Raw genomic sequence first — 26,186 nt, forward strand, 5'->3', positions numbered from 1 at the left:
GAATGTGCAAATACAAATTTTAAACACACATCACACACCCATGTAATTATGCGACCGATAGCGTAAAGGCAATCGATACTGTCGAAGGTCAGCGATTACATTAATATAATTTTTTCGATTGATGAATTTATGATGCAGATAAATCAATTACGGGTTATCAATTTTTTCTCGTTAATTTTAAATTTATTGAAATAAATTGCTTTATTGATGCAAATGTTGTAAATACAATTAATATTATTATAGAGCTGGAAATATTACTTTGGCGATGATTTTTCTTTCTCGTCGCATTTTATGTTCAATAGAATTATAGCTATATAAATTGCTATTTTTTTTATTTAAGCTTTTGATGCTAATTTAGAATAGCTTTTAATTTATTCATGGAGCAGCTGCGATTTCCTAAAATTTTTTCAAAACTTTATAGTTCGGTTTTTTCTATCAAACATCGACTTCGATAATTTTATCGCATGTCGTCTGCGTTTATGTTAAAATTTATGTATAACACAAAGATTGTACTCTTAGAATTTATCCTAAAAATCATATTGGAAGAATTTTATAAGACTTTCTCTGATTAATATTTACCACCAATGACAATAAAACATATTAATATGAAACTCTTATAAAATTCTTCCACTACCATATTTTCTCCCGATTACCATGATTTTCAAGGTAAATTCTAAGAGAAAATTCTCTCCGTGCATAGAAAATTTTGCAAAATATTTCGGTGCAACTAAATTATTATTTTTTTTTCATTGAGATTTCAAAGCGTCTGGAATTGTTTTTTATTTTAGTCAGATCGCACGTGTTCCGTCATATATCTTGAATTCATGTGTCAGACAATGAGAATGATACAAATCGCGATGACATAAGCGAATGACTTGCTGGTTCCCTGGACGCATATAAAGCGAGTCCGATGTTTCGCGTTCGGAATTAGCTAATTAAAGGGAAGGCGCGCGTGCCACGTCGCATTAGAATTTTGCATAAGACTAAAGTGTATTCGGCGCGTGCGTCGCGAACACTGCTATATTTAAGAGTCCCTCATCTCGGTCGAAAGAGTTAGCACAGCATATGGTCCAATTATATTCTAGTTTCTCACATATGTAAACTTATGCGTCTCTCGTCACGGCTCGTTTAAATATGAAAAGTACATGATTTATGTAGCGAACGATTATAGCATAGATGTTGACGTAGCTGTCCATCCGATTTAGGAATTAGAGATCGACAGATCGAACCAGATGCGTTTGGTATTTTCGTAAAGACATTAATGACATTAGTTGCTTTCGCGGTGGATTTAATGAATGATCAAGAAATATTAAAAAATATTTTTAATTTAAACAATAAAATATCATTTGATGTTAAAAAATTTCTATCTCTCTAATATTTGATATTAAAAAATAATTTTTTATGCTGATATTATTGAAGAAAAATTGGATAAGATTGTAAATTTAATAAAAAATCTGGGACTATTTGCGTTACAAAATGGCCTCGCAGATTTTTGAAACCTCATTCATAGAGATATGAATATTTAAATTCACGTATAGCATTTTCAAATATTTCCTGCATAAGTAACGCAATGTTTGCTTTCAGCGTGTTCTTCAAGAACAGAGGCCACTGCGAACGTTCCGTACAGAGTTCAACATATATGAAAGTACTACTAGCGAGGAGCGTTATACATCCACAACCACACACTACACTCAGTCGCAGTGAGTATGAAAAGTTGATGAAGGTCTTGCTTATTTAGAGCAGCATTGAACGATCGAGGTGCTTTTCACAAAACAATTTCCAAGGCGTATATTCAGAAAATAGATTTAAGCTTTTTTTCATGGTATACGTCTAATATTTCACTAATATTTCTACATCACAATCTTTCCACATGACTTCTAGATACACCTCCGAGAGACATGAGTCCACCGAGACGACATTTTCGAGCGAAACCTCGAAGCGAATTTACAGCGCAGAACAGACTCCGTATCGACCTAATGGCGAGACCACCAGTCCGGAGGTCGTTTCACCCATCGGTGGTAGCTCGAAACGCTCGTACGAGAGCGAGACGACGAGCTCCTCCAATAGACGACATCATCAGCAGCAAGAGTTCTCATCCGTCGTGGACAGCGGCGGGTTTAGTAGCGAGCTTAGGGATCTTAGGAGGGTACCGCGTGTCGATGATGGGGGTGTTGTCGGCGCGGAGAACGTGATTGACGTTAGGGGTATCGTAGATCCGAGCAGCGGCGAGGTCCTGACAGTCGGCGAAGCGATTCGACTCAGAATCCTCGACGTTAGGAACGGTAGGATCGTGACGTCGAGCGACGGCAGGACGAGCGTGTCGATCGAGGAGGCCGCGCGCGACGGTATCATCGACATCGCTCTGGCTGATCGGCTGTTAGGTCCATGCGGGGTCAAGTCCGAGGAGGGCCGTCGGGTGTCCCTACTCGAGGCGATCCAGCGGGAGCTCTGCGACGCCGAGCGGGCGGACATCGCGGACCGAGTTAAGGTAACGACAGTGGGCGCCGAAAGCGGCGCCGTCGCGGGGATTAGCGTTGTCGATGCGATGAAGCAAGGTTTGTTGGACCCGGCCACGGGAGAAGTCGTCGCCGAGAATGGCGAACGGATCTCGATCGAGGAGGCGTACTCGCGCGGTTACCTTACCAAGGTTGACGTGACTGTTAGGGTGAGCCGTAACGCCATCGCGCTTTCGGACGCGATATCTCAGGGTCTCGTGGACGATCGATCCGGCCGCATTATCGACAGGATTACCGGTGAGTCCCATCTGTTGGACGAGGCGATCGACAAAGGTATTATCGAGCCGAAGGTGAGAGAGATCGTGGACACGCGGAACGATACCAAGGTGACGGTGGCTGAAGCCACGACACGCGGTATACTGAACTCCAAGAGCGGCAAATACATGCATGGTTTATCGATGGAGAAGCTGCCGTTTAAGGAAGCTCGTCGTCGGCAGTTGATTGTTAAGCCGATGACGCTCAAAGATTGTTGCGACTTGGAAATCATTGACGATAAGGGTAAGATCGTCAGTCCGGCTCATCGCAGTAAATTAACGATACTAGAGGCCATATCTCGAGGCGTTTTAGACTCGGAGAATATTAAATCTATAGTAGATACTCGAACGGGTGAAATGATCACGCTCGCGGATGCCTTAGCCAATGGTATAATTAAAGTCGAAGGTACATATCGGGATATGTTAAAGGCCGAAGAACTGTCTATTCCTCAAGCCGTTGAGAAAGGTTTGATTACGTCCGTAACGCAAAAAACTATCTTTGACATCGACGGTTTCAAGGATCCGGTTTCTGGCGAATATATTAGTCTGAACGCGGCTTTGCTGAAGGGCTTGATTAGTTCAAAATCCGGTGGTACTTTTACGATCGATCTGAAAACTGGGAAGACCGTTTCGTTGAGTGAAGCGGAAGAACAAGGATACATTAGACCGGAAGTGCTAGAGATGCTGAATCGTGGTATCGGTATCATCGAAAATGGATGCGAAGTGAGTGTTTTGGAAGCCGTATTGCTCGGCTTGCTTGATCCAAAGTCCGGTCAAATCCTGGATCCGCGTAGTAAGAGAATAGTTCCTCTGGAAGAGGCAATTAAGCGTGGACTCATTACTCCTGATGGTGCCGCATTACTCACCAGTATGCTGAACATTGCAGTCACCACGCAAACTGTGACGAAGACTATTAGGAAGTACGTGACGACGTTGCATACCGGCGAGGTCGTTACGAGAGATTACAAAATGAGTTATGAAGAAGCATTGAACAGCGGATTGATTGACGAAGATAGAAATGAATTCAAAGATCCTGATTCGGGAATAACGATGTCCATCGAAGATGCTGTTGAGCAGAATCTACTCGGTAATGATGCTCAATATATTAGTCATTCGTCTCGAGAACGCACTCCGGATTCAGCACATACGACTTTCGAGAGCACTTTAACGACAAGTATCGATGATATATCTAAAAGAAGCGAGTCACCGCCTAGAGCAATTGGAACGGTTACTACTATCATTACGAAAGAGATAACTCCACCAGCGTCTTCCACACCGAAGAAGGAATTATCTTCCGTTACAATGACGATTTCACCAACTGATTCTGTTCCTTCTGTGACAGATTCACTCGCGCCAAAGACTGGAAAAACGACATCTACGACAATTAATGAAGCGATCAAATCTCAAACATCTGAAATAACATTGAAAACAAATCTCTTTGAAGAAACACATGTAGTAAGTCATACAGGCACTCCTAAATCACCTGACGAAAAAGAAGATATGGAATCAAAAATAATTACATCAACCACACTAACAACGCCAACTACAAGTTACAAATCAGAGATCACGAAATTTATAGAGAGTGAACGTGCTTCCACTGATAAACGAGTGTTTGAGCTACCCGCGGATGGTTGGACACTCGCTGAGGCTATCGACAGGAAACTCTTTGATCCTGCGACAGGTCTTTTTATAATTCCAGGCACCGACAGATTAGTTTCCTTTGAAGAATGCATTAAGCTACAAATTATTAATCCAAATTCTGGTTTTGTTATCGATCCCAATAATGGAAGAAAAGTGTCCTTGGTTCGAAGCTTAGAAAAAAATATTTTAGACTCTACAGGTCACTATAGTTATCCGCAAAAGATTTCCATGAGAGAAGCGATCGCGAACGGACTGATTATATTAGAAGGTGAATTGAATACCGACAGTGATAATGCTAATCAAAGACTTCTGCAAATCACGAGAGTTTCGGGTCAACCTGACAAAGTAGAGTTGACGCATATTGGCGATCCTTCTCAACAAACGGAAATAAAGGTCAGCGATGAAGTCTCCTTGCCAGATCCGGTACAAGTAACTCAGGGAGTAATTTACGATCCAGGAACGGCTTTGGTGATCTCCACAAAAACCGGCAAATCTGAAAATCTTCTGGCCGCAGTTTCTGAAGGAACAATACCATCTACCGCTGTAATCGTCAAGGATCCAACAACTGGTAAAGATATTAGCATGGCGGATGCTGTCAATCGTGGCATTCTTGACATGAACACACGTGAATATAAAATCGACGGTGGCAGGAAAATATCGCTGCTCGATGCAGCGAAGTTCGGAGTAATAGCCGTTCTTGGTGCTCCTCTTGCGGCTACCGCAGCTGCTATAGAAGCGGTGCAAAGAACGATGGTTAAAGATCCAGTAACTGGCAAGAAAATACCGAGGGAAGTCGCCATCGAACGTGGTATCATTCAAATGCATGACAACGCAACTTCACCGATTATTGAATCTGCAACTGGTACACCCGATGGCGAACATGAAAAAATTATTGCACAAGTTACAATACACGATAAACCTGAAAAAGTTTACGTGCCAAAGGAAGATAGTAGTAAGAGCGCAACATTAACTGACTCGTTCATCAGTGACGTTCCAGATGGCGAAAGTCTTGGTACGAAAACTAGAGCGCGAGTGACGGTCGAACCGAGATATCAGGTCACAATTGGCAAAGCGAGAACTGTATCACAGAGTCCTGAACGGGAAGCGAAGCCTATTGTTCTTCAGAAGATGCGGAAGAGGATAGTCAAGGTTGAAGAGGCATTGAAGAGTGGTCTCATCGATATGGAAACGGCGGATACTTTTGCAAAGAACATGTGCAACGAGAAAGGAGAACCGATTACTCTTTCGGAAGCTATTCGCGACAATCAAATAAACGCTGATCAGGGACAGATTGTGGATCCTCAACGGGGCGACGTGCTTACCATCAAGCAAGCTGTCGATCGCGGAATTTTGGACCCGGAAAACGCACACATATTAGTGCCCTTGGCAAAGAGCTTGTCCGTGCATAGCTTATATACGCAAGGCTTGTTAGATCCTTTGGAAGGTAAAATCGTTCATCCAGAAACCGGTGCGCATCTCACTCTCAACGAAGCTATAGTATGCGAAATAGTAGATCCTTTATCCAACGTGATATTTACTGTCGACGGTCATACAGAAACGTTGCAGTCTGCCATCGCGAATGATACTATTGATGCAGAAAGATCGTTGGTGAAGACGCAAAGTGGTAGTGTGAATCTAGTCAAGGCGATAGAAAATAAGGTATTCGAATTGAGGGAACCAATCGAATCTTCCGATATACCACCGGCTGGAATGACATTCCCTGTCGCGTTAAAACGTGGATTGATAGACATGAGCAAGAAAGAAATTCGTCATCCGATTACTGGGGAACATCTGCCACTAGAAGCCGCTATAAAAGGAGACTTCATCATGGCGTTACCTTATCCAGTGGCACCTGATAGTATAGAAGTAACAAAAGCTCTGGAATCGGGACTGATCGATAAGGATAACGATATATTTTTCCATCCTACTACAGGAACTCCAATCCCCATCGCCGAGGCTGTTGAATCTGGTCTACTCATTATTAAACCGCCAGTCAGCGGTAAGAACACAATAGCTGCTATCACCGAAACAATTACGTCATATCATACTATCACAACCAAGATGGTCGAACTTTTGCCAGGTTACGCGTTGAAGAGCGCAACGGAGGTGCAAGATATTAACACAGGGAATATTATTACTATTACAGAAGCTCGACAAAGAGGAATAATTAAGGATGAATCGGAAAGCAAGGAGGAATTCACAACGAAAGACATCAAAATGTCCTTTGATCACGCAGTAGAAAAAGGATTCGTGGATATGACGAAAGGTACTTATACCAATCCTTGCACCGGCACCACAATGTCTATCGCTAAGGCTGTCGAGGAAGGAATTCTTGACACTTCATCTAGCAAGAGCGAATCTGTATCACCTAAAAAATCCAGTACCAGTTTGACCGTGTTAGAGGCGGTCGAGCAGATTTACGATGAAGAAACCGGGACGTTTAAAGATCCCGAGACGAATGAATCTTACAACTTAAAGGAAGCAATGGAAGTAGGCTTAATCGAATCTGATTCCGTGCTTTATAATGTGAAAACCAAAGAAGCAATTACCACTAAAGAAGCAATCGAAAAAGGCCTACTCAATCCTGCTACTGGAAAAATGGAGACCTTGCGAGATCAGAAGAATCGTCCAATTAACATAGCGCAAGCTACGAAAATGGGTCTTTTGGCAGTCATCGCCGCACCGGTGTTGGCTGGAAAAGCAGTAGTCGACGCAATTTCGAGTCACAAGTCTAAAGAAACAAAGCCGAGTGTACTCGCGACGGCGAAATCATCCGTGGCAAAGAAGGAATCATCTACAGAAATTATTTCGAAACAAATTCAAGTTAGCCAGGGACTTTCTCGTATTGATTCATTTAAAAGTGAGGCGCCTATCTCGCAAGAAAGCAAAAAATCAAACGCAGCAATGACACAAGAACATTCATCGGCGCAGAGAGAGGAACCTTCGTATGCGGAACAGATCGACATTGAAGATATGGAAATAGAGGACGATGGTAAATTGACGACAATCGAAGAAATGCCTAAGCAAGTTTCTATAATTATTACGAAAGAATTAACGCCTAATATTCTAGCGAAATATGGAGTATTTGATCCGGTAAGAGAAAAATTTTTGGATCCAGAGACAGGCACTGTTACTTCCTTCAATGATTTGGTCTTGAATCTGCAAGTTTTCGATCCTGATCGGGTGCTTGTCAAGAATCTGTCTTCCAAGACGGACACGTATGTGACATTGCGTGAAGCGATTAGCAAGCCTCTTTTAGATCGAAATGTCGCTTACATGGTTGATCCGAAGACTGGCAAGAAGATACCGTTCTTCGAGGCTGTACGCTTGGAATGGATTAAACAGGAACCAGAGGACGAAGTAGAAGAAGAAACACTCGCAAAATCGCAGCCTCTGAATTTGCAGGATGCTATCGATACTGGTATATGTAATCCTATCACGGGGACGATTCAAGATCCTAAATCAGGACAAGCGTTATCTATGAGCGAGGCTATCGATATGGGACTCATCGATCCTGAGTTACTTAGCGTGAGAAATCCTATTACTGAAGAGATTATGTCACTATCCGAGGCGTTGGAAACCGAAGCTCTCGATCTTCGCAAAGACGAAATTAGCACAGAAATCGACGTCGTCACGTCCGCGTTCTTGCGAGGTTTGATCGTGCCTACTTCTCGCAAGCCGATCTCACTGGAAGCCATTATCAGAAAAGGTTTTTATGATACCGAGATGGGTAAAATACAGGATCCATTTACTAAACAACCGATCGATGTTGAGGAGGGTGTTCGTAGAGGCATTGTCGACGCTTTTATCACCGAAATCGAGGATACGAAGGCCGGTTCATCCGTTTCATTAGATGACGCACTGACGATGAACCTGATTCACAGCACAGGTCGTTTGTGCGATACGAGAGCGGGAGAACTTCTACCATTAGACGTAGCGCTTAACAAAGGTTTAATTATCACAACGCCGTTTGTGCTTTCATTAATTGACACAATCGTTCAGGAGTATTATTCACCAAAAACTGGCCTTGTATTAAATCCCATGACAGGCGAGAATCTAACACTGAAGGAGGCATTGGCTATTGGCTACGTTAACGGTTCCACGACAGTAATCAAAGATGATAGAAAAGACGAAGTTATTTCCCTTAACGAGGCAGAGGAATGTAAGGTGATAGATCTAGTAAGAGGAACATTGAACTATCCACATTCTATGACGTTGGACATTGCTTTCGAGAAAGGATACATCTTGAGTACTGTGAAACCGTGGACGTTGCAAGAAGCTTTAGCTCTTCAAATTTACGATCCGAAGACTGGCAGTTTTAACATTGACGGTAATAATTATACTTTAGAAGAGATGATCGAGAAGAGTTTTATTAGCAAGGACAGTCCATCGATTAAAGATCCAAGAAACAACGATATTATATCTCTGGGTGACGCTATCAAGCATGGCTTCGTCAACGCGAAGACTGGTACAGCTATCGATCCGTGCACCAGTGTGCCTCTTTCGTTAACAGATGCATTGGATCGCGGCTTCATCATGCCAGCGAAACGCAAGATATCCTTACCGGACGCAGTCTTCAAAGGTTTATATGATCCAAAGACCGGACAATTTACAGTACCTGACACGCAAGAGAAACTCCCTACCGATCGCGCAATTAAGATGGGCGTGATAGACACGACGACTGCGATCGTACGAGATCCCAACGGTGACGTGATGACGTTTAACAAGGCTATCAAGACCTCCGTAGTCGACCCTAAATCTGGAACAGTCAGTCGCTCTAGAGGACCACCCGTAGACTTCCAGGAAGCGCTAGAACGCGGTCTGCTTCTTGAAACAAGAAGACCTATGAGCTTCAGCGAGGCTATTTCAAAGGGTATTCTCGATGAGAAAACCAATAAATTTTTAGATCCACAGACGGGAATTTATTTAACAATATTGGAAGCTATTCAAAAGAATCTGATAGACGCTGATTCGGTTACCGTCAAAGACACTCGATCCAGCGTCTGGAAAACGATGACGTTGATGGAAGCTATACATCAGAGTTATGTGGATGGCACTACTGGTTATCTCAAGGATGCCAGCAAAAGTAACAGGAACGTATCTCTAAGGGACGCCTTCGAATCCGGCCTTATCGTTGACAGCAGAGCCGCCGTCTCTCTACAACGTACTATTCATCAAGGATTGTACGACGATAACACAGGCAAGATCACAGATTCCAGCACAGGAAGAAGCGTAACGTTACACGAAGCGATGAGGAAATGCATCATTAGCCCCACGTTGCCGTGTTACTGGGACAAGCGTAGCGAACGATTGTTATCGTTGGCAGAGACGTGTCGCGCTGGCGTGATCGACAGACGCACCGGTATGTTTAAAGAACCAGGCGCTAGCGGTTCAGTCTCGTTGTCAGTCGCATTACAACTTGGTCTCATTGTTGACATCGAGAGTATGGGATTCGGTCTTTATGAGGCATTATTGATGAACATGTACGATGTCTCATCGGGCAAGTTCGTGCATCCAACCAACAATCGCAAGCTAACATTGGCCGAATCGTGCCAAATGGATCTGATAAATCCGTTGATATCTATCGTCAAATGTACCAAATCTAACAGATACATTCCGTTGGCTGAGGCGATCTCTGCCGGCATCATCGACGATATTCGCGGTATGTATATCATTCGTGAGTTAGACAAAGCGATTAATCTGCAAGAAGCGAGGAAGAAGGGTTTTATCGTCACGTCGAAGACGTCTCTGTCGATCGAGGAGTCAGTCAAATGTTTCCTTTATCGCGGAGACAGCGGCAAGTTCGCTGATCCCGTTGCCAACGAGTATCACGATCTGCTTCAAGCAATCAATTCTGGCCTCATAGATCCCGATACTACTGCTCTGAAGGATGCGACGACTGGACAGATCAAGTCACTGTTGGCAGGAATTGAAGATGGAACGGTCGATGTGTCTCGAGGGAGAATTTTGGATCCAAAGACGACGCGCGCTTTTAATATCGATGTTGCTTTAGAAAGAGGTTTGCTAGTCACGATCGATAAACCTCTGGCGCAACAGATGATACATCGTTCGCCCTTGGAAACTTTCAAAGCCGGACCTGGCGATAGAAGCGTCAAAGAATGCACTCTAGAAGAAGCGATCAATTTCGAACTGATTGATCCAAACACGTCGGTTGTGAAAGATCCTAGAACTGGTCGATTCGTGACGACGACGAGAGCGATAAAGGACGGTATTGTGGATCCATCTGTTAAAGGCATGATCGAATTGAATGGCGGAGACAAAAGAGAACCGCGTTTTGTGCGTTTCGGTGATGTCACTGTCTTTGTTAGGGAACCTCTCACCTTCGAGGAAGCTATCGAAAAGGAATATCTGTCGCTGGAATCGGGCAAATTCACCGATCCGATCTCGAACGAACAATTGACTCTCAAGGAAGCGGTCAGCCTCGGTATCGTAGACTCTGATTCGGCGTTAATCAAAGATTCGCAGAAAAAGAAGCTGGTAAAATTGCCGGAAGCCTTCCGCAAGGGCATGATGGACGCGGAAAAGAGTAACGTGCTGGACACAGCCACGTCCAAATTGTACAGTTTGTCCAAGGCTCTGGAGATTGGTTTGTTGATCACTCCGAAAAACGGCGTCTCGTTTATCGAAGCGCTGCAGTTTGGTCTTTATAATCCGACCACAGGCAGTTTTCACGATCCATTTGTTGTCACTTCCGTATTAGATCGCAGACGTCTCACGTTGGCGAACACGATCGAGTCGGGTTTGATCGATCCGTCCACCACCGTGATTAAAGATCCATTTACGGGTAATATCGAGAGTTTGTTAGAGGCGGTGAATAGCGGGAAGGTAGATTCCGTGGGGGGCAGATTAGTTGAAGACACGGACGGCAAGAGTATCGACTTCGTGAAGGCCTTGGAACGAGGTTACATACTCGCCGCTGAAGCCAGGGTAAGTAGGATCACAAGCAGAAATGTCTTTTACACAACCTCGCGTCTCCCGCATCGGTTGATTCTTTTTTTTTCATCCTCCGTTTTACTGTTTGGGTTTCTATCATTTTTATCTCACTCGAGTTTTACGTTGCTACTCTGTTTCCACTCATGATTCTCTAACAGCTTCCTGAGAGTTGGATGTGATTACCATTACATATATTCTCACGTGAATCTACATTTTACATTTTACTGTCATGCGATTTTTTCCATCACACTCATCTTTTGCCTGAGACTTGAATTTTATCATCATTCGCGCGGAGAGACGCTTGCATTAGCGCATGGTGGTCTCTCATAGACCTTTAATAGTCTTCATTCTTGACTCGCATGACTTTTTTTTTACATTGATCAACAATTGAGAAAATTCACAGGTGCATGGACAGATATAAACAAGAATCATTTTCACTCTAGTCTTGTCTTTCTCTTCCTCTATTCCTCGGAGGAGTCACCCCGTGCTTCCTTTTATCGGAATGCTCGCTTTCAGTTCGTTTTTATCTCATTATTAGTCCGCCTCTTCATCACATAATACTTACACCTTCGTGCTTACCTTAATGTGGAATCAGTAAAGGGTGGAATCACATCAACATTAATCGGACATCGCGTATGTTTTTTTGAAGGATTTTGTCATTATATAATCGGCGATCGGCAGGCCATCAATTATATTGTGCATCGCATCAGCAATCCTTCACCACGCAGAATATCATTAATTCCAAAGCCAAGTTTGGTCGCATCAACAACGCTAATCTCTTTGCAGTAAATTATAAGTAGCATTAATCTATAATTTTATCGTTAATCTAATTTTATTAATCTAATCATTTTCTCGCGCGCGCTCATCTTATTTTATGGTAAATTAATTATTTATCGTTTTACACAATATATGTATAAATATATTTACAATATATTTTTATATATATCGTAAAAAATGTTTTTGCAAAAGTACAGCAATTATATATTTGATGAAATAAATTATAATTATTGGATTATTTTAATCCAATTCGAGAAAAATCTCTTCTTTAGTTGTAAACAAAAATTTTGCTGAGCATACTAATGCATATCAACATGCATGTATAAAATAAAATTTTCGAATTGGCATTTTATTTCACTTTTCATTCGAAATTAACACTTTACAAGGAAAAAGGATTTAATTAAGGAGTGTCTCACATATAATTATATCGTTGCTATTTGTTTCATTACGAAGCATTCAAGCTTCATTAAGATAGAAAAAGCAGACGCTTATGGCAAATAAATTATTTTGAATAAAGAATAAAATTTGTGTGATAATTAGGTATTTCTATAATATAGCATTTAAAAGAAGTAACAAATATTTCAAGAAATAAGGCAATGATAGATAATGATACAATAAGTTAATTGATATTATGTCGTCTTTATATCATTTTTAACGTACCTAATTTTAAATAACGTGAAACGCTTAACGGTAATTAAGATCAACACAATAATTATAAATATCGCAGCAGTATTAACAATAATTACATATTATAATTATAAATATACGATTACATAAATATTATAATAACACAATACTATCAAACATCTCTAATAATAAGTAAATTCTCATAAAACAATAGCTAGAATCCTAGTTGATTTTATTTACCGTTCTGCAAGAAAAATTAATACGATTAACACGTTATAAAATAATATTAATAGATATATATCTTGTTTCAGTTTTTTGTCAATTTACTTGTTAATATGCGTTTAATTCACTAGTTAGTTTTTAATATCTCTATCTGTTCAAAGTTATGATATATAATTATTATATTACATTTAAATGTTTTTTCCTTTTTTTCAGGTATGATTATGTTTACTTATCACGAACCTATGTTTTCGCTAGCATGAGTTTACGGAAGTTACGCCACGTTTTACATTACTGTATCATACATTATACGCATTATATTTTACGCAGTACCATCACGTTACTCCTCGTCATTGTGCGTTTTAATTTATTTGCTTGTTGGAACCTGTTTTTATATATTACGTGACTTCATACTGTTATCGTTTATGCTTTAAGCTGCATATGAAAAAGACCGATACGTAAGATATGCAGTTCTTGCAGATAAATTAAAGCTACCATTTTAATACTGTATTTTACCTGTACTTGAAAAGTGTGCCTGTGTTTGCATGCGTGAGATATGTCGTAAGCTTACCTACGTTTCTCTTTAATATTTAATTAATACGACGAGTATTTAATATCGTCATTGGTAAGATGACGGTAATCATTTTTATTATTTATCTTAATGTTTTTTTTTCTAGCGCACAATTTTAGATGTAAAAAATGGCAAATTGCATGAATGTAGATCGAAATGAATTGTTTTCTTTTAACTTTATTTTAGCAAGCAGTGGAGGAAAAATACAAGCTCTGTGACGAAATGCTGTCTAAACTGTTGCAATGGATCTCCGAAGTTGAGGACAAGCTAGCGGACCAGGACACCGTGAAGGAAGATGTTGAAGAGTTGAGGAAGCAGATAATTACCATGAAAGTAAGTAGAATAAAATTAATGAGCATTTTTAAATGCTTGTTTAAGAAGTCAGATTTACCTCAATGTGGAATGTTATGTTATTCGCAGGACATTAAGGAGGATCTCGAGTCGCACAATCGGCCCGTATCATCGTGTCTAGATCAGATTCGACAAGTCGTCTTGACTGGAGGCAACGTATTGTCTAGCGATGAAGTGTCCACGTTGGAGAAGAATGGTCGGTCTCTCAAAACCCGATTCGACAAGGCGTTAGATCGCACTGATAAATTAGTGAAACGTCTCACTGGTGCTAGAGACGAATTGACAAAGTTCAAGTTCGTATCGCTTATATAATCATCGATTATTTTCTGAATTTAATTGATTTAACAACGAAGACTTAATTGATTTCTTTTTTTTTCACAGGAATGAACTGACAACATTTTCAATTTGGTTGGATAAAACCAGAAATATTCTCGAAGAAAAGGAACGTTCTCTGTCCGATCTGAACAAGCTGAGCAGTAGTACAGATACAACTCGCGATTTCATTAGCGATGTCATCGCTCATCAAGCAGATCTGAGATTCATCACAATGGCGGCACAAAAATTCGTTGACGAGAGCAAAGAATATCTTCAAGTTCTCAACGATTTCAGGACTAGTTTGCCGCAAAGATTGCCGCACAAAGAGCCCACAGCTAGTCAAGATTCGCCAGTACGAGCTGAGGTATCCAGCGCAACAGCTCAGTACAAAGATCTACTGTCCCGAGCAAATCTTTTGTCAGATAGATTATCGGGTGTCGGTGGTAAACAGAGAGATTATCATGATTCTCTGAATAAGGCTCTAACGTGGTTGAGGGAAGTCGAACCGAAAGTACACAGAGTTATCTCCGAGCCTGTCGCCGCCGAACCGAAACAAGTAGAGGACCAACTGAGTAAAACAAAGGCATTGTACAACGAATTCCTCGCTAATGAGCGTTTAGTCGATAATGCTAAACACAGCGTTGAGGCTCTGTTGAATTCTCTGGAAGGCCAACTAACGATCAAAGAGGCTAACGACCTTGAAGAGCCGGTGAAGGCGTTAGAGGATAAGTACAGACAACTCAGTAACGCCTTGGCTGATAAATGTCAAGAACTCGACACAGCACTTGTGAGAAGCCAAGGAGTACAAGATGCATTGGACAGTCTGGTTGCATGGTTGAACAACATTGAAAGTCAATTTAAGTACGTATAAATATCAATTATCATTTCTGAATTTTATTGATTGTTTAATGAATAATTTAACTCACTTTCACGTAAATTGTATTGCACAGGTCGCTTCAACGTCCGGCAAGTTTGCAGAAGGAACGCTTGGAAGAGCAGCAAAGAGAGCAGCGATTACTTCAGGCAGATCTAGATAGCCACCGCTTGAGCGTAGAAACTATCACAAGAAACGCCCAGGATCTTCTTTTAAATTCCAGCAACGTTCGCATCGCCAAACGTATCGAGAGCAAATTGAAAGATGTACAAAGCAGATTTGAGAAACTGATGGACAAGTCTTTGAGACGCGGTGAATTCTTAGATGAAATAGCACAAGCTCTGAACGAATTTCTCGCTGACGTATCCAAGTTTGAGAATTGGTACGCGCACATAATGGAGGTTCTCGACTCGAGAGATCTGGGCAAGTTAGATATGTCGGAATACGAGGGCAAGATGGCTCGATTAATAGACATGCGAGAAGATCAACGCGGAAACTTTGAAGATCTCATACGTAACGGCAAGAACTTGATCTCGAAGAAGGATATAACCGAGCCCGGCGCGATTAGAGATAAGATTAAGGCTCTCGAATCTCAATGGAAGGAATTGAATAATCTGCTCGACGAGAAACAACGATTGTGCAAGTCGAGGGCGGAACAACATACGGCATATGAGAAACTGCGGGATCAAGTACTTGAATGGCTCACCCGTACAGAGAACAGAGTGCAAGGACTCGAACCGGTTGCTGTTGATCTAGACAAACTAAAGATACAACAGGAGGAGTTGAAACCCATACAAAAGGAATATCGTGACTACGGCAACACTGTCGATAAAATCAATGATCTTGGTATCGCGTATGATAGCTTGCTGAAGGAACGTGGCGAGAGTCCGACTCGTCGACGTGGTAGTACTAGCCCAACAAAGAGACCAGGTATTGTTTGCTAAGATTATTTATACTTCAATTGCATAGATAGCATGGCTATTTATCATGCCTGTATTTCAACCTTTTGCGCGCCAGTTTACACTGCCAATTTATCAGTTATAGCAATTCTAGCTTAAATCTTTCACGTTGCCTCTTTTTCAGCACACGAGCATTGCCATTTCAGTTATGTTTGATCGTTTTTTTCTGTCATTTTTTTTGTAGTACTGCGAATGTCACAAGACGGTCGCTCACCGTCACCCACTAAATCCTACGCAGTTCAAAGTCCGGTCTCCCCAGGTGGTAGCAGCGGATTCAGCAGTCGCCGTTCGAGTCAAGATGGTTTCCATTTGGAAGAATTATCGCCGGTTCAACAGCAACTTTCGGAAATTAATCATAGATACGGATTACTTGGCGTCAGACTATCGGATCGCCAAACAGAATTGGATAATATTAAGGAAGAATTGAAGAAATATTTGGACCATTTGAAAATACTTTCTCAATTTTTGGACAAGGTAATTATCCATTTTTTTAATGACATAGTTTTTTATCATAATCTGTGCACACGTAGTAATATATTAAAATAATTTTAATAGATTCAGCGACAATTGCCTAAAGAAAGTATGCCTGCCACTAAAGACGATGCGGACAAAACAATCAAGCAGGTAAAGATTCTCGTCGAAGAGATGTATGAGAAACAGTCTCTATTAGACAGCACTCGAACGCAAGTACGTGATTTAGTCAGACGCAAAAAAGGAGCAGACGGTGTGGATAGATTGAACGACGAGATGGAAGATGTTGTTAGTCGATGGAAATCGATCTCGGACAAATGCAAGGACAGAATTAAATTCTTGGAAGATGTTAAAGACTTTTACGACACGTATGAGAGTCTTGACGCTTGGCTTGGCGCTAAGGAACGTATGCTGAGTGCTTTAGGACCTATTTCGGCCGATCCTCGTATGGCTGCGAGTCAAATGCAGCAGGTGCAAGTCTTGCGAGAAGAATTCAGAACTCAACAGCCGCAAGCGGATCATCTGGTACAAGTCGGAGAAAGCATTCTCATTGCGGTATCTATAGATTCTTCGGACGGACAGAAGATAAACGCGAGATTGCAGAGCATTCGGCAAAGGTGGACGGATCAAGTGAGAAGATTGGACGAAAGAGCCCAGAGTTTAGGAGACGCCGCTGATACTAGTCGCGAATTCGATGCCAGTCTTAACCGACTACGAAATGCCCTGCAAGGAATTTCAGACAATTTGGACGAGTTATCTCTCGAAAAGGATCCTGAAGAACAGCTTCGTAAAATCGAAAATCTAGAGAGGCAATTGGAAGGTCAAAGGCCGTTATTAGCGGATGTGGAGATGGCTGGTGCGCAGTTGTGCGAAGTTTTGAGTGATCCAGCATCGAAATCCGAAATCCAAGGAAAGCTTGCCACAGTTGGCAAGATGTACAACAACTTACAGAAGAAGTTAGATCACAGAAAGGCTGAAATCGAAGGCAATCTTCGAGATGGAAGGCAATTCGAGGCTTCCTGTAGCAGAACTTTGGGATGGCTCGCGGACGAACTTGGCAACATGTCTGAAAAATTACTCGTATCTGCCGACAGAGAAGTTTTGCAACAACAACTTGATCATCACGAAGTATGTGTATATAAATATTCAAGAAATTTTTTGCTTTTTTTTCTTAATTTATACATATTTTATATTTCTTGATTCATTTTTTATTGTTATTAAAATAAAATTAAAATATTTTTTCAGCCTGTATACCGAAATGTGATGGGCAAAGAACATGAAGTCATAATGCTGCTGAATAAAGGACGCGATATACTTGCAAGATCTCAAAAAACTGAAAATCGCTCTCTCCAACGCGACTTGGATAAAATGCAATCACAATGGGACCGTTTAAAGAAGGACACCGTTGAAAGACACACCAGATTGCAGACTTGCGCAGAGCATTGCAAGAAATATTACAAAGCCCAAGATGTGTTTCTTCCATGGCTTCGACAGGCCGAAGATAAATTGGATAGTTTAATTCCCTCTTCCTTTAGACGCAAGGACATCGAAAAGCAACTGAAGGAATTATCATCGTTCAGGAACGAAGTGTGGAAACACTCTGGAGAATTCGAGAATAATAAGATGCTTGGCGAGACGTTTGTCAGTGCTTGCGACATTGATAAACAAAATGTTAAAAATGAACTTGGTGCTATGAAAACTAGATGGGATAAACTAAATAATGGTACGTATTAATGCTCATTATTTAATATTACAATTTATCATAATTTAGAATACGTTCTAGTATTATAATGTAATTATTTTTTGTGCAGACTTAATATCTAGGACGCAGTCCTTGGAAGATACCGCACGTCACTTAATGGACTTTAATGAGAACTTGCGCGATTTGCAGCATAGTTTACAACGTTGCGAAGATAAATTAGCTTCGCATGATGCTCTTGGTGGAGCGGCTAAGGATCCGAAACTTCTCGATAGAATAAAGGTAATTTGAGACTTTGTTGTATTCTTGAAAAAAAAAACGCACGGTTAATGCAAAATATGTATATATACTAATTATATAATTTTTTTAGAATTTACGAGAAGAGACGACAAACTTGAAGAAACCTTTGCAATGCGTGAGACAACAGGCTAACGATCTCGTAAATAAAGCTGGTGAGCAAGGCGTCGATGCGACTCATTTACAAGATGAAATTGATAATGTCACCGATCGTATCAATGATTTGCAAGCAAAATTGGATGACAGATGCAACGAACTGCAAAGCGCAGCCACGGCGGTCGCGCAATTCAATGATCAAGCGAAATCGATTAATCAACAGCTGACCGCTCTCGAGAAAGATCTAGATTCCATGAAGGCCCCCGGTAGGGAAATTAAGATTGTACGGGCCCAATTGGAAGATACTGCTAAAGTCATCAACAAAATTAATAAATTGTACGAAGAAATTGCTGATCTGCAGAATCGTGGTGAACGTTTGGTCGATTACGGTTTCGCTGCTGATGCTGTTGCAACCAGAGATCAGGTCGACGGATTTAAACGACAAATTGGCAAGCTGGATGAACGTGCGCGTACTAGAGAAGATGAGCTCACTTCTACTTTGAATAAATTACAAGAATTCTATCAATTGCACACGCACGTTCTAGATGGTATCAGTGACGCGAACGAACATGTCAGAAGATTCAAGCCTGTTGGATCCGAAGTGGATTCGATTAAGGCTCAGCAAGAAGACTTCCGGGCTCTTAAAATTAACAAGATCGAACCACTGGCGCATGCTGTTGATGGATGTAATGCGCTTGGTCAAGGTCTAATACAAACTGCAGGACGAGATGTCAACACTAGTAATATCGAGAAAGATGTTGACAAAATGAATGAAAGATGGAATGATCTGAAAGATAGGGTAAATATCTCAATCTGTTTTTATTTTGTATCAATATTATATGCAAAAATTAACTAAGATAAATATCTCTATTTTATTATTTAATTTAATGTATAATTACCATTTCTTTTTAGTTGAACGAGCGAGATCGCAAACTGGATGTTGGATTACTGCAATCGGGCAAATTCCAAGAAGCTTTGGATGGCCTAGAAAAATGGTTAACCGATACGGAAGAAATGGTTTCCAATCAGAAACCACCATCCTCAGATTACAAGGTTGTGAAAGCGCAGCTGCAGGAACAGAAGTTCCTGCGAAAGATGTTGTTAGATCGTCAAAATTCTATGTCATCTCTCTACAACATGGGACGGGAGGTAGCTGCCGATGCTGATTCGAAGGAACGTAAAGCCATCGAGAAACAATTGAACAATTTAATAGGTAGATTTGATAATCTGACGGAAAGCGCCGCGGAAAGAATGGAGGCTCTCGAGCAAGCTATGGTGGTGGCGAAACGATTCCAAGATAAATTGGTACCGCTTGCCATTTGGTTGGACAAGACGGAAAAGAAAGTAAAGGATATGGAATTGGTTCCAACCGATGAGGAGAAGATACAACAACGTATCAGCGAGCATGACATACTTCATGAGGATATTATATCTAAAACACCTGATTTCAGCGAACTCACTGAGATAGCCAGTCAATTAATGTCGCTCGTGGGCGAAGACGAAGCTAGTATATTGGCTGATAAACTTCAGGACGCGGCAGATAGATATGCCGCTCTGGTCGAACGATCCGAGGCTCTCGGCAGCTTGTTGCAACGTTCGAAACAAGGTTTGCGTCATCTGGTTCTCACGTACCAAGATCTACAAGCGTGGATGGAAAGCATGGAGATTCGATTATCAAAATATCGTATTTTGGCTGTACACACGGAGAAACTCTTACAACAAATGGAAGATCTCTGCGGATCTCACAGAAGAAGTCTCGACGCGACAAACGGAGGTTGACAGCACCGTGGATTCCGGTCTGGAGTTGATGAAACACATCTCGAGCGATGAGGCGCTTCAACTGAAGGACAAATTGGACTCCCTGCAACGACGATTTAATGATCTCGTCACGCGTGGCTCGGACCTTTTGAAACACGCCCAGGAGTCCTTACCGCTGGTGCAACAATTCCATGATAATCACAATCGATTGATGGATTGGATGCAGGGTGCGGAATCCGCTCTACAATCTGCTGAACCTCGCGAGGAGGAGATTATCCGACTCGAGATGGAAATATCAGAGTACAGACCTGTTTTGGACAAGATCAATGCAGTGGGCCCGCAGTTATGTCAATTATCACCAGGAGAAGGTGCCGCGACTATCGAGGGTCTTGTAACCAGAGACAACAGACGATTTGACGCGATTGCTGAACAGATTCAGAGGAAAGCGGAGAGAATTCAGTTAAGCAAGCAGCGGTCCTTGGAAGTAATTGGCGACATTGACGATCTGCTCGACTGGTTCAGAGAAGTGGATAATCAACTCCGAGAGGCAGAACCGCCTAGCAGCGAACCTGAGATTATTAGAGTACAACTGAAAGAGCATAAAGCGCTCAATGATGATATATCTAGTCAGAAAGGCAGAGTTCGAGATGTCATATCGACGGCGAAGAAAGTAATACGCGAGAATGCTCAACACGAAGATACATCTACGATCAGAGACAAGATGGAAGATTTGCGAGAAACAATGGAAATTGTATCAAGCCTATCGACAGACAGATTGGGAGCTTTGGAGCAGGCTCTACCGCTAGCCGAGCATCTTCGTGACACCCACGCTGGTCTGGTCAGTTGGCTCGAAGAAGCTGAACAACAAGTCGCTATGTTACCCATGCCCGCTTTGCGACCTGACTTAATAGCGGCGCAGCAGGACAAGAACGAGCTTCTCATACAGAGCATCAACGAGCATAAACCTCTGGTAGAGAAGCTCAACAAGACCGGCGAAGCTCTCATTAAATTATGCAATGAAGAGGAAGGTTTGAAGGTACAGGACATTCTGGAAAACGATAACGCTCGCTATGCAGCATTGAGAGCCGAATTGAGAGGCCGGCAACAGGCCCTGGAACAAGCGCTGCAAGAATCCTCGCAGTTTTCCGATAAATTGGAGGGTATGTTGCGCGCACTGTCTTCCACCGCTGATCAGGTGAACGGCGCTGAGCCTATTAGCGCTCATCCGCCTCGTCTGCGCAATCAAATGGAGGAGAATGCGGCTTTGGCAGACGATCTCGCTCAGCGATCCGAAGCTTACGCAGCCGTCAGAAAAGCTGCGGACGATGTGATCAGCAAGGCCGGCAGCAGGGATCCAGCAGTAAAGGACATCAAACGTAAACTGGACAAGCTCAACAAATTATGGTCCGACGTGCAGAAAGCTACGAACGATCGCGGTCGCACTTTGGATGACACTTTGACGGTCGCCGAAAAGTTTTGGGCCGAGTTGAATGGAGTTATGGCAACTCTGAGAGAACTGCAAGATGCACTCGCTGGACAGGCACCGCCAGCAGCTCAACCGGCTGCCATCGAACAACAGCAAGTTGCGTTGCAAGAAATTAGGCAAGAAATTGATCAGACCAAGCCGGATGTCGAACAAGTCAGAGCATCGGGACACGAATTAATGGGCTTGTGCGGCGAGCCAGATAAACCTGAAGTCCGAAAACACATCGAAGATTTAGACCAGGCTTGGGACAACGTCACCGCTCTGTACGCTAGACGTGAAGAAAATCTGATCGATGCCATGGAGAAGGCGATGGAGTTCCATGAAACGCTGCAGGATCTGTTAGAATTTTTGAAAGAGGCCGAGATCAGATTCGAAAACATGGGTCCGCTCGGCAGTGACATCGACGAAGTGAAGAGGCAAATTAAGCAGCTGGCCAACTTCAAGGCCGAAGTGGATCCACATATGGTGAAGGTCGAGGCGTTGAACAGGTGACAATTAGTTTTCAAATTAAGATTATATTTAAACGTTAATGACATTACAAAGAGTTCAGTGCACAGCATTGGTCCCTTTGTGTAACTCCCGTCCGAGAGTTATTTGCGATGAGACCTTTTAATAAAACGTGTAAATTCTAATCCCGACTTTTGTTTTTCTCTGCGCCGGTTCCCGAACATAGGAGTCTGACAAGGCAAGTCAATCTCTCATTGTGTTGTCACTGGTAGTTAGAGCATGGCTTCATGTTGTTGTCAACGTGTCTACTTCATCCCGTTTTAGTTTAATCTTGCAGCCCTTAACACAATTTACTTAAACGTTTAATTATATCCTTCCCTTATTTATGTTATTCCAAGGTAAATTGCTCATCCGCATGTAGCAGGTGGATCGAGCGATCAACCACATGAGAATTCGTAGATGATAATACAATTTATATTTTTGACAGAAATAATGTGGAAGCGGCATTGATTAATATTCAGTTGATATTAATTCCCTCGGTAGTTAAACTCATTGAAATTTTTATACCCATCTTCCCTGTAGATGTGGTGTTCAATGTTATGTGCCTCGAGCATATATAGCAACATATATACATATTAAAAAAACATTCTACACAATACATGTTGCTATATCATAACATCACGAAACATATTGCGATACATTTTCTAACATTATCATCTTTTTTAGGCAAGCGGCTGAATTAACGGAAAGAACCTCTTCCGAACAAGCAGCAGCGATCAAGGAACCGCTTGGTGACGTAAACAGACGATGGGACGGACTATTGAGAGGTTTGGTGGAGAGGCAACGATTACTGGAAAACGCATTATTGCGACTCGGTCAATTCCAGCACGCCTTGGACGAGTTGTTGGTGTGGATCGATAAAACCGACACTACTTTGGATAATCTCAGGCCAGTAGCGGGCGACCCACAGGTGATCGAAGTCGAGTTGGCCAAGCTGAAAGTTCTAGTGAACGACATACAGGCTCATCAGACGAGTGTTGACACCTTGAACGATGCCGGACGTCAATTAATCGAGGATGGCAAGGGTACCGCGGAGGCGTCTACTACAGCCGATAAGCTAGGAACGCTGAATCGTCGTTGGCGGGATCTACTACAACGCGCCGCCGATCGTCAGCGAGAATTGGAGGACGCCTTACGAGAGGCACAATCCTTTACCGCTGAAATACAGGACCTGCTCTCGTGGTTGGGCGATGTTGATAGTATGATAGTAGCTTCTAAGCCTGTTGGTGGATTGCCGGAGACGGCATCTGAACAACTGGAACGTTTCATGGAAGTGTATAACGAGCTGGAGCAAAATCGACCAAAAGTCGAGACAGTGCTGCAACAGGGGCAGGAGTACCTAAAGAAAGCGGATACAACCAGTGCCGGTGGATTGAACCATAATCTGCGAACATTGAAACAGAAATGGGATAACGTACTGGCACGCGCAAGCGATAAAAAGATCAAATTGGAAATTGCTCTGAAGGAAGCCACCGAGTTCCACGACGCGTTACAGGCCTTCGTCGATTGGTTGACCAATGCCGAAAAGATTCTGACGAATCTCAAACCCGTCTCGAGGGTCATGGAGACTATACTTCAACAAATCGAAGAACACAAAGCGTTCCAGAAGGATGTCGGCGTTCATCGCGAGACCATGTTGAATCTCGATAAAAAGGGAACTCATCTCAAATACTTTTCTCAAAAACAGGATGTGATTCTTATCAGGAACTTGCTCGTTAGTGTGCAACACAGATGGGAACGTGTCGTCTCCAAGTCAGCCGAGAGAACGAGGGCTCTGGATCATGGTTACAAGGAAGCTAGAGAGTTCCACGACAGTTGGTCGAACTTGATGTATTGGTTAGATGATACCGAGAAGACATTGGACGAAGTCGCTGCTGATGGGCTTGGTGGCAACGATCCGGATAGAATTAAATCACGCCTCAATAGACACCGCGAGATACAGAAGGCTTTGAGTGCTAAACAAGGTACGTACGATACCACTATGAAGAATGGCAAAATGTTGAAGGACAAGGCGCCGAAGACCGACGAGCCTGCTTTGAGGGAACTGTTGAACGAGTTGAAAAACAAGTGGACCACGGTCTGCGGTAAATGCGTCGATCGACAGAGGAAATTGGAAGAAGCCTTATTATTCTCTGGACAATTCAAGGATGCGATTCAAGCGCTGCTAGAATGGCTGAGCAAGACCGAGAAATACTTGGCCAACACCGGACCGTTGCACGGCGATCTAGACACGGTGACCAATCTAATGGAACAGCATAAGACCTTCGAGAGAGATCTGGAATCTCGTGCCTCGCAGATGGAGTCTGTCATCAAGACCGGTCGCGAGTTAGAGTCTAAGGCTTCCATCGAAGACGCGTCGATGATTCGATCGCAGTTGTCCGAATTGAACAGTCTCTGGGACAGAGTGACCAGTCTCTCGTTGAAGAAGTCCTCACAACTGGAAGAAGCTCTCAGGGAGGCTGAACGACTTCACAAAGCCGTGCACGTGTTGTTAGAATGGTTGAGCGACGCGGAGATGAAGTTACGATTTGCTGGTCCGCTGCCGGAGGATGAGCAAGAAAGTAGAAACCAAGTGATGGAACACCAGAGATTCCTTCGCGAGTTACAGTCTAAAGAAATTGAGAAGGATCATACATTAGAGTTGGCGCATATTATTCTTGGAAAGGCGCATCCCGATGGTGCCGCTGTTATCAAACATTGGATTACGATTATTCAATCGAGGTGGGAAGAAGTGGCGACCTGGGCTTATCAAAGGAATCAAAGACTGGAGAACCACATGCAGGGACTGCAAGTTCGTACTATACTATATATTATATATGTGTAATACTTTATCTAATGTAAAAAAATACTGATATCTTTACTGTGCATTTCTCAGGATCTTGACAATCTTCTCGAGGAGTTATTAGCCTGGCTCGAAGGTTTGGAGAACACTTTGAACATCTTGGAAGCGGAACCGTTGCCCGACGACAGGGCTACGCTTGAGATGCTTATCGCAGATCACAGAGAGTTTATGGAGAACACCAGTCGAAGGCAAAACGAAGTCGATCGCGTCTGCAAGGCCCGACAAATTAAGCCGATTAAGGACGCGAGAAAAATATCGAAAGTTAAATCGCCTGCGCCTACGTACGTATTTATCGATATAAAAATTTATATGTTTAATGTTGTAATATTGCATATATAACGGAAGTTTCCGATTTTACGAAGTATATGCAGATATATCATGGACGCTGATAATATTATTCATGCAAAGTATTGTGTTATATTTTGTTTTGCTTTGTGTTAAGTTTTGTTTGCATCCTAGTCATTTGTGTTATCACATTTGTGTCTTTGTGTATTTAATGAATTATTTTAGTGTATATCACGTATCTTATACACATTGCAATTGTAGCAAAAAAAAGTTTTAGATCACCGTATTGGAAAGAATCACCAGACAGAATCTTTCACTTTGCTCGCACTTTTTAATGAAGTCTTTTTTTTTTATGTATGAATCTCTTTTGTGTTTTGTGTCTGTAACTGTCGCATGATATGTTGCTTTTGCAATGGAATTTCAGTAAGGATCTCTATCAGGATAGCGAGCATGAGCAGCCTCAGCCTCGTAAACAAAGGTGCGTGTTGCTCATCGTAACATAAATCTTTCTTACATACTTAACTTAATCGCACAGCTTTTTCGTAAGTATAATGCATTTAATATGCATATTTTTAATGGATGTACATACATGCTTTTTTCTTGTGTTATAATTTTTTGATATTCAAGACACAACACATTTTCACTGTACAATTAATTCTTATTCGCACAATAAATTCACAATAGCAA

General features: G+C 42.2%; 1 protein-coding gene across 1 annotated transcript in view; it reads left to right on the forward strand.

Annotated features, from left to right (window-relative positions):
- The window catches only part of shot (dystonin-like protein short stop), a 79,044-nt gene that overhangs the window by 39,399 nt on the left and 13,459 nt on the right, over positions 1-26,186 (forward strand). Inside the window, 17 exon segments of the mRNA XM_029303622.2 lie at positions 1,585-1,700; positions 1,882-11,359; positions 13,746-13,892; positions 13,980-14,203; positions 14,292-15,086; positions 15,176-16,029; positions 16,243-16,532; positions 16,614-17,657; positions 17,775-18,252; positions 18,341-18,510; positions 18,599-19,420; positions 19,534-20,355; positions 20,357-22,353; positions 22,539-22,550; positions 23,039-25,163; positions 25,248-25,495; positions 25,924-25,977. Coding sequence (XP_029159455.2) covers positions 1,585-1,700; positions 1,882-11,359; positions 13,746-13,892; positions 13,980-14,203; positions 14,292-15,086; positions 15,176-16,029; positions 16,243-16,532; positions 16,614-17,657; positions 17,775-18,252; positions 18,341-18,510; positions 18,599-19,420; positions 19,534-20,355; positions 20,357-22,353; positions 22,539-22,550; positions 23,039-25,163; positions 25,248-25,495; positions 25,924-25,977 — 19,676 coding nt within the window.

The sequence above is a fragment of the Nylanderia fulva genome, unplaced genomic scaffold (genome assembly GCF_048542155.1).
Source record: "Nylanderia fulva isolate GAGA-0341 unplaced genomic scaffold, ASM4854215v1 Scaffold27, whole genome shotgun sequence".
In the NCBI taxonomy this organism is placed as follows: domain Eukaryota; kingdom Metazoa; phylum Arthropoda; class Insecta; order Hymenoptera; family Formicidae; genus Nylanderia; species Nylanderia fulva.